Source organism: Oncorhynchus nerka, linkage group LG10, assembly GCF_034236695.1.
Source record: "Oncorhynchus nerka isolate Pitt River linkage group LG10, Oner_Uvic_2.0, whole genome shotgun sequence".
Lineage (NCBI taxonomy): Eukaryota > Metazoa > Chordata > Actinopteri > Salmoniformes > Salmonidae > Oncorhynchus > Oncorhynchus nerka.
Genome location: NC_088405.1, coordinates 61,266,578 through 61,280,006, shown reverse-complemented (window position 1 = coordinate 61,280,006; position 13,429 = coordinate 61,266,578). Strand labels below are relative to the sequence as shown.

General features: G+C 40.1%; 1 protein-coding gene across 2 annotated transcripts in view; it reads left to right on the top strand.

Annotated features, from left to right (window-relative positions):
* The first annotated feature begins 1,391 nt into the window (after positions 1-1,391).
* Positions 1,392-13,429, top strand: part of LOC115135744 (androgen receptor-like) — a 45,527-nt gene continuing 33,489 nt past the window's right edge. Inside the window, exon 1 of one of the 2 annotated variants that reach the window (XM_029670795.2) lies at positions 1,392-3,578. In XM_029670795.2, coding sequence (XP_029526655.1) covers positions 2,152-3,578 — 1,427 coding nt within the window. In that variant the 5' untranslated portion in view covers positions 1,392-2,151. The remainder of the gene's footprint in view (positions 3,579-13,429) is intronic. The other variant, XM_029670797.2, reaches the window with a different exon arrangement.

Genomic DNA, 13,429 nt, shown 5'->3' with positions numbered 1-13,429 from the left:
GAACGTGGTATATTCAGGCGTTTTCAAATTGCTCCCAAGGATGAACCAGACATGTGGAGGTCTCCAATTTTTTTCTGAGGTTTTGGCTGATTTCATTAGATTTTTCCATGATATCAAGCAAAGAGGCACTGAGTTTGAAGGTATGCATTGAAATACATCCACAGGTACACCTCCAACTGACTCAAATTATGTTAATTAGTCATGGCTTCTTAAGCCATAACATCATTTCTGGTATTTTCTAAGCTGTTTAAAGGCACAGTCAACTTAGTGTATGTAAACTTCTGACCCACTGGAATTGTGATTAAGTGAAATAATCTGTCTGTAAACAATTGTTGGAAAAATTGCACAAAGTATGACATTACCCCATAATGACAAAAACTGGTTTTTAGAAATGTTTGCAAATGTATCAATAAAGGTATTCAGACCATTTGCTATGAGACTCGAAATTGAGCTCAGGTGCATCCTGTTTCCATTGATCATCCTTGAGATTTTTCTACAACTTGATTCAATTGATTTTGGCCAAATATTTCTGCTGGCCCATGGACTAATGTGGTATATCATTATTTGTGTTCTATGGGCGTAATAGAAGTATTTACTCCCAAACCATCCTCTCTTGTCTGGAGGTCCTGCATTTTGTATCTATTAGGCCTACACTATCAATGAAATTAACCTTTGCAAGAATGTTCTTTTAATATTTGTTGTGTGTGCTCATTTCTCTTGTGTTTTTTGACACATTAGATGACATTTACATAGTTATTACATTACATAATCAAAGGGTGTTCATATAGGTAAATCATTATGATGTTTGATAAGGAATTATTAAATGTTTTGTTATACAACAATCTATGTTTTAGTAAAGACATATATTGGCCCATGCACTCTGCATTTAGGGAAAACCTTTTGCGTGAGCATGTTGGACCAGTTATGTTCCAGTTGGATGGAGTCTTATCCCAGGTGGCACTAATGCTGTTGCTTATGTTGCTCTTGTGAGCAACCTGCTACTGCCTAAGGAGAGTGGTTGAAAGTTGTTTTGGATAACTGTGTCAGCGATGTAAGCCTGTGGTGGTGGCAGTTGTAAACGCCATGTATTTTTAGTAGCTACAAGCATTGCATGATGAGCAGTGATGTATCATCATGCATAATGGCAAAATTAGACCTGTGCTCTGCCACTGCATGTCCACGACACCGACTCAGCCAACTCTAACCTTTTTGTTTTAGGCTACTGTGGGTTGGTCCCGATTTCAACCGTATCTAAGTAAGTAATTGCATGATTTTCATATTTAATATTCACATTGACTGTCTAGCCTACTCCTATCGATATATTTTGAATGACTCTATGTATGCCTACTGGCCTTAATCCAAGGAATGTATTATTTCGTCACTAGGGAATGTTGCCAAACTCAAAGGCTGACGGCAAAAAGGAACTCAAGGACTTTGGAAGCGAACTTCGTCCATACACAAATTTGCAGCAAACCAAACATTCTTAAAACCAAGCATTCAACTGTTCTATCGGGGTGTTCAGTTGTTTGATAACTTTTGTAGGTGCTTCACTCGTTTGTAGGCTATAACCTTTAAATGAATATTAAACGTTAGGATAGGCCAACTGGAGGAGTTTCATAGGTGAAACAGGCAGCGCTTCTCTCCGGCAACGCATTTGCCATATTGGACACAGACAATTTTTACCATTGCACAGTCTCTCAAGAGGAAGAAAAAACACGATTATAGTCCATCGACAGAACTCATCACTTCAGGCAGTTTCATTTTCGCCTTCATGAATGGTGAGCGCAAATCTGTCATGAAGGATATTTCTGCTGGCTATATGTCAAAATGTATGGATCCGTGAGCAAAATGTTAATCAAGTCTTTTATTCATGAAATAACGACATATTCGTTTTCATAAACGTTTTTATATAAACTGGGTAAATAGTGTGTGGTTTAGGCTACAAACTTCTGACAAAAAACTGTTCAATTACGCAATAGGGCAATCCTATTTTTTTTTAGGCTCAGTCTAATTATTGCCTCATTGTTTTGTTAACTGGAATAGGGCTATGACTTTAAATTCTTATTAATGTGGCCTACTTGATCAATTCCGTTTTCTTAAACATTTTTTCAACTCTGACGGCCTATCAGCGTAAACGCCTTTTTTTGGACTATGGAGATTCCAGTTGGATTAGGAGGAGTTTGTGACTCCCCAAACATAGTTTTTCGCGGACCTTTCCAAAACGTTTTCCACAACGTGAAAGCTACACTGCCTAGTAACACTACTGTCACCGAAACCTTGGACTTTTCTAGTTCGTACAGTTTCATGCAGAATAAACACCCCTGGGAGATGCGCCAAACTAACCGGCAATCACCCCGAAAAGAAATATCGTCAGGGACGGCTCGCAATTCTGACATTGAAGTGAGGGAAGATGACAGCATTAGTTTTTCCAGGACACTCGAATCGGATGCAAGACGTATCCATTTTGCCAAAAGCTCAACAGGAAACAAAACCGGGTTTTCCTCTGTGAACGAATTAGACTATCCAAACGCGAATGGATACGGATCCGGTCGCCCTGGACCGTTAGCCTGCAACACTAAACAACAGTGCTGTCAACCAGCTGTGCCCCATCACGGAGTGGAGTTAAGTCCTAACAGTTACGCCCGTGTGGCGAACAGTTGTTCCAATTCTGCCTGCACAACCATATCAGAAACGGCGAGGGAGCTCTGCAACGCTGTCTCTGTGTCGCTGGGATTGACCATGGACTTGAATGAGATGAATGACCTGGGACCTAATTACGCACCATCCAGTGCAAATGACCAAAGTCAAGGCAACTATTTGTTTCAGGTGCCTCTATTGAATTGTTCTGGAGCTGAAGAAAACGTCTCCATTACAGAATACAAATGCCCTAGTGAGCGCAATGCCAGGCCACTACAAAGTGATACACGAGTTGAGATGTTTAAAAGTTCCCCAGCAAATGACCTTACAGAAGAAGTGGCGACCATGGAGCACCTTAGCTCCAGACATCCATCCACAGGTGAACAGGAATTTAGACTGAATGAAAAGAGTGATGACCCGACTTCAAAAGAAACAGAGAATTCTCTGAGTACAAGAGCACGCTCTGCATCTTGTCATTTTGACCCACTGTTGCCAGCACACTTGGCACACTTCAGTCAAACTGACCCAGACAGAATCTTGTCTCATGTCATCCCAGCTCATGTCTGTGAAACTGGAGAAACAATGGAGGACAAATATGCTGACTACTTACAACAACAGTACAGTGTCAAGATAAAATATGAGGCCATTAGTAATGAACCTGCCGGAACGTCATGGGGCTCTCAGTACAACGGGTATAATGACAATGACAACACACAATATGGACCGAGGCAGGGTATGAATCCATACAGTGCGGGACCAGACTCCGGGTTCATTTGTAACCCTTATGAATATGAGCGGGGTGGTGGTCTGGTGCGCAGAGAGCGGCCAACTTCTGAGCAGTGGTACCCGGGCGGGATGCTAGGGAGGATGCCCTATCCCAACTCCCCGTACTTAAAGAATGAGGTCGGTGACTGGCTGGATGTCTCTTACACAGATGCCAGGTAAGAAGGTTATTAAAACTCACAAATTCACAAACACTTTACATTACAGTGGCCTTATTAAGGGGTAATTAACCTACATGTTTAAATGCAGTGTAACAAAGCAATCTTTCACCTGTCAAGTTTTAAGTTATGGGCTGCATAATTCTTCATCCCCTCTTCCAACAGACTATCACAATGTACTTACTCTATAGTAGACTACTGTTATATTTATGATATATTTGATCAAAAACAAAATCAACGACCCCATTGTCAAATGGTTATATTGCAAATTATATAGTGCTGTATTGTATTATCTTCATGAATGTACATCAGTAGTAACAATGACATCAGTAGTAACATGAGTTAGACCACTATTGATTCTGAAAAGGATAGCTGTGAATAGTGTTGAAGGAACAGAAAAAAGACCACATTTGACCAGTTCAGATTTTTTAAACATAGAGGAATTGCAAAGTTCCACCTCCATATCTTCCTGATCACACTCCAGTCAGCTTTGGGGTTTCCCATTGATGCACATGTCTTTCTCTCAGGGACTTTGCAGACAATGCAAACAAGGTCATTTGTTAGGCACTTGCTCATTGTCATTACAGCAAATAAAGATGTTATCAGCCTAACTTTGTAGCCTACTTTGAGCATCTATAGTTATAAGCTCTGAATAGTGTATGCCCAGAGTGCTCGTCTGTTTTGCTTTTTTAAACAGGACGTTCTAGGCTTCATTAGAACTTATGTAAATGATGTTGTGTGTGTATATATCTTTGTCCTCTGATTTAATTGGACACAAAGCCACAAGCCACATGATTTTTAAGTATTTGTTGTGTACAGATCCATGGAACAGTTCTCAACAGTAAAATAATACATTTGTTAGGCTACTTTGAAAACGAACTTCCAACATAAATTTGGTCAACCTGCATGTAGAATGTGCAACTAATATCATGCAAAATCTCTGCAAAGCAAGCATTGCATTTGTAGTTGTCTATATTACACTGAGTACGGTCCTTGAGCAAATGCTAGTTGTCTTAATGTTTTACTCACAGTGGCTTGGTGTAGTTGTAGTAGGATGGGATAAAATGACGCGAAAGAGAGCCCTTATTGGACCAAGCATGGTCTGAAGTTCCGTGATCAGGATCATTGCGCAATACTAGAATCCCAGTTTTTACTATTCAATATCTGGTTTTGCATATTGTTGAAGTTTGAGAAGCAGGAATCTCAAATTACCAGAAAACAGACATTTTTACTTCCTTTCTGAGCAAATTTTTCAGCAAATATCTGAGCAAATGTTGCTAAATATTCTTGTTGCTCTCACCTGGAGGTTGACACACTCATTTAACTTCCTGCTCTTTATTTCTGAGGAAAGGTTGCTAAATGAGAGCTGTAACTGTACAGTGTAATGTATATGGTGTACATAATTTTCATTCAACAGTACTGTATGTGCTCAGAAATCTGCCCAGAGAGGTAGTAAAATCAATCTCAACTTTAAAGGGGAACTGTAATGTTTCAAGAACTTATCATGTAGCCTACAGAGTATGAGGAAGACATTATATACAGACTAGATGCTCTGTGAAGATTGACTTCTAAGGGTCAGTAACAATTCAATGAACAGACTTTCTTATCTTACACACAAGACATCACATACCCTAACACTGAATGGAGGGAGAATCTGTTATCGGTCCAGTCACAATGTTTTTCATTTCACTCCAAAAATAGCTACAGATGTTCTCAACTCCCATATAATTCAGAACAAGAAATGCTATAAAATCATGTTTACAGTATAAACTGTTTACTAACATGATCACATGAGACGCGGACCTCTATTAATTTATATTCAGGAAATATCTCAAACAAATTTCTTCCTTCCTGCCCTGTGAGAAATCTTTCTCTAAATCCGACTGATTTGGGGTTCAAATGTGATTACACAATATACAGTGATCACATAATAATACAGTTGGACACATCCATTCCTTCTGTAAAGCTTGTTAAAGTAAAATAGTAATTGTATGTGCCATTTTTAAGCATGAGAAATTATCATGAAGATATTAAGACATCATTTTTAGATGTGGGTTGAAACTCAGCAATACAGCAATTATGTTCAACCAGAAGACAAAGAAGCATCTCTATAATATCTGTTAAAGGGAGAATTATTTCTCTAATTTCAGGATAATAGTGTATCTTTGGTGCCCTTACTTGTTGATTAATTTTGCCCTGTAGTTTTCTAATTTGCTACTTGCATTTACAAGATGTTTCTAAGATATTGAAGTGGTATTGGAATTATAATCAAACAATTGCATGTATTGTAATGGGTAGCAATAGCATCCGATTTGCAGGTTTGCGTGTATTTCTCATTTCCACATTGTCACAAATATGTACATTTAGGACTACTTTGATTAATGTCATGAGATAGAGATAGTTCTATATAAGGTAACTATGGTGACGTACTTTACTGTCCGTTTGACAGCAGCCCAACATTATTCATACACATGGCCTTATTTTAGAATCCCTTTGTCTCTCTTGAAGAGCTCATCTCTATACGTTTTAACATGGTCTAATAGGCCCATTATAACTCATCCCTAGCTTGAGTTCCCATGTGAATTTCATTGTTTATTGAATTACCCCCCATAGACAAAATAGTATTGTCTCTGTCAGAAAATGCTTCACAGTGTGGCATTGACACTTACATTGTTCTGAGCTGCAGTATAACAGCAGTAACTACAATTCAACCAAACATAGACCTAATACATCACATTGAGTGCTTTTAAGAGTGGTATTTTTGTCCATATAAACAGTAACCCTCCCCCCTTCTGGTGTACATTGTGTGTATACGGTCCTAGAAATATAGCCAGCTTGTTACTGTGAAGGTACAACCAGACCATGTATTTTCAATTACACATGATGTTCTTGTGTGCGGGCGGCAGGTAGCCTAGCGGTTAAGAGCGTTGGGCCAGTAACCGAATGCGCGCTGGTTTGAATCACCAGGCCAGGAAGATGTGAAAATCTGCCATTCTGTCCATGAGCGAGGCAGTTAACCCCCAACAACAAGTGCTGCCCGGGCGCCAATGATGTCAATTATGGCAGCTCCCGCATCTTTCTGATTCAGAGGGGTTGGGTTAAATGCAGAAGACACATTTCGGTTGAATGCATTCAGTTGCGCAACTGACTTGGTATCCCCCTTTCCCCATTGTAATAGCTTCCTCGGTTGGATGGTTTTATAAGCAATGTACTGTATGATCCAAGGGTATATATTATTTTAATAGACTGGAACTACACTATATTTACAAAAGTATATGGACACCCCTTAAAATTAGTGGATTCAGCTATTTCAGTCACACCCATTGCTGACAGGTGTATAAAATCGAGCACATAGCCATGTAATCTCCATAGACAAACATTGACAGTAGAATGGCCTTACTGAAAAGCTCAGTGACTTTCAACTTGTCATCATCATAGGATGCCACCTTTCCAACAAGTCAAGTTTCTGCCCTGCTAGATCTGCCCCAGTCAAATGTAAAAGTTGTTATTGTGAAGTGGAAACGTCTAGGAGCAACAACGGCTCAGCCGCAAAGTGGTAGTCCACACAAACTCACAGAATGGGACCGCCGAGTGCTGAAGCGCGTAGCGCGTAATAAAACCCTCTGTCCTCAGTTGCAACACTCATTAACGAGCTACAAACTGCCTCTGGAAGCACGGTCAGAACAAGATCTGTTCGTCGGGAGCTTCATTTAATGGGTTTCCATTGCCGAGCAGCCTCACACAAGCCCAAGATCACCATGCGCAATGCCAAGCATCGGCTAGAGTGGTGTAAAGCTCCCCGGAGCCATGGAAACATGTTCTCTGGAGTGATGAATCACACTTCACCATCTGGCAGTCCGAATCTGTGTTTGGCGGATGCCAGGAGAATGCTACCTGCCCCAATGCGTAGTGCCAACTGTAAAGTTTGGTGGAGGAGGAATAATGGTCTGAGGCTGTTTTTCATGGTTCGGGCTAGACCCCTCAGTTTCAGTGATGGGAAATCTTAATGCTACAGCATACAATGACATTCTAGATGATTCTATGCTTCCAACTTTGTGGCAACAGTTTGGGGAAGGCCCTTTCCTGTTTCAGCATGACAATGCACAAAGCGAGGTCCATACAGAAATGATTTGTCGAGAATAGTGTGGAAGAACTTGACTGGCCTGCAAAAAGCCCTGACCTCAACCCCATTGAACACCTTTGGGACGAATTGGAATGTCGACTGTGAGCCAGGCCTAATCGGCAAACATCAGTGCCCCGACCTCACTAATGCTCTTGTGGCTAAATGGAATCAAGTCCCCGCAGTAATGTTCCAACATCTAGTAGAAAGCCTTCCCAGAAATGTGGAGGCTGTTATAGCTGCAAAGGGGCGACCAACTCCATATTAATGCCCATCATTTTGAAATGAGATGTTCCACAAGCAGGTGTCCACATACTTTTGGTCAAGTAGTGTTTCACCAACCACGTTACATAGATGGTACAGTGCCTATAGAAAGTCTACACCCCTCTTGGATTTCTTCACATTTTGTTACAAGTACAAGTAGGATTAAAATGGATTTAATTGTTATTTTTTTGTCAACGTTCTACACAAAATATACTAATGTCAGTGGAAGAAACATACAAAAATTTGTTTAAGATTCATTAAAAAATAAACATTAATATACCTTGATTACAGCTTTGAGTCTTCATCAGTAAGTCTCATTAGAGCTTTGCATACCCGTATTGTGCAATATTTGCCCATGATTCTTTCCCCAATTTTTCAAGCTCTGTCAGGGTTTTGGGGATAATGACTAGACTGTAATTTACAAGTCTTGCAATATATTTTCAAGCAGATTTAAGTCTAAACTGTAACTTGGCCACTCAGGAACATTCACTCCCTTTTTGATAAGCAACTCCAGTGTCGATTTGGCTTTGTGTTGTAGGTTATTATCAAATCAAATCAAACTTTCGGCCATCCGGTTGGCCATTTTGATTAGTTGTTCAGCAGTCTTATGGCTTGGGGGTCAGTCTATGACTTTGGTGACTGGAGTCTTTGACCATTTTTGGGCCTTCCTCTCACACCGCCTAGTATATAGGTCCTGGATGTCAGGAAGCTTGGCCCCAGTGATGTACTGGGCCATACGCATTACCCTCTATAGCGCCTTATGGTCAGATGCTGAGCAGTTGCCATACCAGGCAGTGATGCAACTGGTCAGGATGCTCTCGACAGTGCAGCTGTAGAACTTTTTGAGAATCTGGGGAGCCATGCCAAATCTTTTCAGTCTCCTGGGGGGGGAAAGGTGTTGTCGTTCCCTGTTCACAACTGTCTTGGTGTGTTTGGACCATGATAGTTTGTTGGTGATGTAGACACTAAGGAACTTGAAACTTGAAAGTCTTTTCAGTCTCCTGAGGGGAAAAGGTGTTGTCATGCTGAATCAGGTTAGGATTCCTCTAGGATTTTTCCTGTACTTAGCTCCAGCCCGTTTCTTTTCATCCTGAAAAACTCCCCAGTCTTTGCAGATGTCAAGCATACCATTCCCATGATGGAGCCACCACCATGCTGTGATGTGTTGTTGGATTTGCCCCAAACATAAGGCATTGCATTTAAGCCAAAAAGTGTATTTCTTTGCCGTGTTTGTTGCAATATTAGTTTAGTGCCTTGTTGCATACATATGCATGTCTTGGAATTTTTATTCTGTATATTTGTGTTCGTCTTTTCACTCTGTCATTTAGGCCATTATTGTGGAGTCACGACAATGTTGTTGATCCACCCATCATAGCCATTGAACTCTGTCGCTGTTTTAAAATCACCAATGGCCTCATGGTGACATCCCTAAGCAGTTTCCTTCCTGTCCTTTAGCTCAGTTCAGAAGGAAGACTGCATCTCTGATGTGTCTGGGTGGTTTGATACATCGTCCATCCATATACAGTTTTTTACTTGACCATGCTTAAAGAGATATTCAATGTCTGATTTGTTATTTTTACCCATCTATCAATCACTGTCCTTCTTTATGAGGCTTTAAAAAGCTCCCTAGTCTTTTAGTTTAATCTGTGCGTGAAATTCAATACTTGACTGAGGGACCTTACAGATATTTTAGGTACAGTATGTGGAACAGAGGAAGGGGCCATCATTCAATTTAACTTGATATATAACAAAATATCATTTGTTAAGCCAAATTTGACTTCTGAACTCTTTTAGGCTTGCCTCAACAAAGGGGATGAATACTTATGCAGGGACTATATGGTAGTTATTTCATTTGTATAATTATTTTTTCACTTTGACATTATGGAGTATTTTGTGTGGATCAATGACACAAAAATGACAATTAAATCTATTTCAATCTCACTTTGTAACACAACAAAATGTGGAAAAAAGTTTAAAAAATATAGACTTTCTATATGCACTGTAAATGTTAAATTTGGCCAGTAATAATATATATAATGTATATTCTCAAATGAGAATAGATACTGTAGTTCCAAAAAGGTCAGTACAGTGAGTAAATAGGAACATGGAAGTGTTGAAAAACAAGATAGACCTCAAAAATGCTTGTTAGGCAAAGGGTCAATTAAGTTGTCCATTTCTGTTGCAGCAATTATGCTCTGTTTGGTGTGAAAATAGATTTTTGCCTTACTCAGCAGTCACTGGCACCTAACACTTGTATTTTTGGGCTGCTACTTACCTTTAGCTGTCATCACCATGCCTATTTGCATATTTTTCACTATTAATGAAGATGAAGTTGTTCTACATTTTCCACATTATAGCAGCAACCATGTTTCCACCCAATATCACACATGCGGTATAGTTCTTTACACTGTAAGTTTCAGGTTTAAAATAAAAGTACAAATAGTTACCACCACATTACATTGACCGTATTTACTTAACATTTCAGGGTGAGGGTTTGAGTTTGTAGTTACATTGAAAAATAACTACAACACCTGTTCTTTCCATGACATAGACTGACCAGGTGAGTCCAGGTTAAGCTATGATCCCTTATTTATGTCACTTGTTAAATCTACTTCAATCAATATAGATGAAGGGGAGGAGATAGGTTAAAGAAGGATTTTTAAGCCTTGAGACAATTGAGACATGGATTGAGTAAGTGTGCCAGTCAAGACAAAAGATTTAAGCGCCTTTGAACGGGGTATGGTAGTAGGTGTCAGGCACACCGGTTTGTGTCAAGAACTGTAACGCTAATGGGTTTTTCATGCTCAACAGTTTGCCATGTGTGTCAAGAATGGTCCACCACCCAAAGGACATCCAGCTAACTTGACACAACTGTGGGAGGCATTGGAGTCAACAACGCTTTTGACACCTTGTAGAGTCCATGCCCAGACGAATTGAGGCTGTTCTGAGGGCAAAATGGGGGGTGCAACTAAATATTAGGAAGGTGTTCCTAATGTTTGGTATACTCAGTGTATATGCCACTGACTTAGAAGGCATGTGCGCACATGTGCTCTTTTTGAGAACAAAGGGCTGGATGCACTAATGCTCAGTAGGCCACTGCTGATGTTGATGACCTAACCATCCGATCCACTCATGGTGAATTTACCTGAGATTCTAAATTACTCTCCAAATTGCACCTTAAGCGTGCAAGTGCTGTGCTAATGACGATTCATATGTCAGCCACACACCACTCACAGTGTATTATCTGGATTCCACAGTCTGAAATGTCTAAGTGTTATGATGCAAGATTTATATCAGATCTGGAACTTACAAACCATATGGCTATTACAGTAGCTCCAATTGGCTTATGGGCTACATTCTTCATATCAGCCCTCCTCTACTCCAGCCAATAAGCTTACATAAAATACAGAATAGCTTATTTTGCTCATGTTGAGTAGTCATTCACTTAGGCTACATTTCATCGGGGGAAATGTTAGATGTCTGGGTTAGATGGGGTGGGTACACAGAACATCTGCAAAATTCTGTGGGTACATGGCAGGTCTGTGACAGAGTGAACAGTAATTTCTGAAGGAATACAATATAAAAGTTGGACTTTTTGTTTGTTATCCTCAATGATTTTAATAATACAATTTATATGTGGAGATTTTTCTGTGTTGTCAAAATAGTCAGAACCAGTCTGGGTGAAAGGAATTCCACTTTTCTAACCTTTTCCGTTTCCCCCCTGCTTTGCCATGCCATGCCCCAGTTTACATTCATATTCTTACGCCATGTTGACATCCACAGGATATGCCATCAACTATATAATGTTCAGAAGTATTATCATCATCACATATCCTCATTTTGGATTTCCAACAATTCCAATTATTTCCTTAAAGGTTTATAGCTAAAATGGATAAGAGCAGCATAGAGTAACATTTATATCCTTGCATTGATTACATTAATAATTTCATCACACATTTGAAGTACCTACATTTATCACTGATTTTATGATTAACCAGATCAGTCACTCTCAATATCTATGGATTAATTAACCAGTATTTCCCCTAGTTTTGTCAATGATCATGGAAGGGGTGTGTGTGTGGCTAATTTCCAGGAAAACAAATGTCATGCAATCCCATGCGTTTTGCTGTGGCTAATTCTGTGTTCTTATGCTCAAATAGTATAACAAAACCAATCGGGACCCCCTGGGCATGTGCCCTGTGTGCCCCATCAGTAATCCAGCCATGACAAAAAATACTCTTAAATACATTATTTTTAGGATGTTCAATTCTCCCTTAGTGTCTAGCTTTATTTGGGTGATTTCTAGTTCTCAAAGATTATAATATTTTAAAATATATAGTTTAATGATCTTTTCTACATACTTCCTGTCTGGCTTTAGGAACAATTTAGTGGTGCGCTGCTGCTTAGTGAATATATGGGAAACACTGAATTACTTCAATCTCCCAGTAACATCAGACCAGGTCATCAGAACAGAATTATACTCATCATATTAAGGCACTGAAACTGAGCTTTGTGCTTTATTCTCTAACAGCTGGCTTTTCTGGCTCTAGATTCTGACCAAGAGCCAGTGGGCATTTAGCCTACTGCTGATACTGTAGAGAGGACTGTTGCTGCTTGGTTATAAGCTTTGTCCTTGTGTTTTTTACATAGAGCCTTGACACCTAACGCTATACGTCATTGAGGTATAGTTATGTCTGTACACACTGTCCAATCTCTTCCTGTGCTGACAGCTGCAGTAGAGCACCCCTCTTGCCCCCCTTGGCCCTGGCACTGCTGTTCCCACCTTTCCCACACTCTCAAGTCATCACACCCTCTGCCCAGCTCTGATTAGAAATCAGATACATTCTTACCCAGTCTGGTTCACCCGATGAGGATCTCACTCAGAAACTGTGAATCTGAGGGAGAAAAGTGAAAATGCTTAAATAATCTGGATCTGTGAATCAAATGAACTTTTCACTAATTATAAAGAACCACACAAATAGGGTATACACTTGATGGCAGTAGTATTGCACATAAGGCCTCAATGTGAGGAGTCGTATAGAATGCCAGCCAGAGGAAATCACGTTTAATTTTGATCAGGGACCATGGTCCAGATTGGATTTCAGCTTTTGTGTGGGGTGTTAAGTGTCAGTGGTGTATACACTGAGATACCAAACATTAGGAACACCTTCCTAATATTGAGTTGCACCCCTCCCCCCGTTGCCCTCGGAACAGCCTCAATTTGTTGGCATGGACTTTACAAGGTGTCAAAGCGTTCCATAGGGATGCTGGCCCATGTTGACTCCAATGCTTCCCACAGTTGTGTCAAGTTGGCTGGATGTCCTTTGGGTGGTGGACCATTCTTGATACACATGAGAAACTGTTGAGTGTGAATCAATCAAACCGGTGCACTTGGCACCTACTACCATACCCAGTTCAAAGGCGCTTAAATATTTCGTTTTGTCCATTCACCCTCTGAATGGCACAC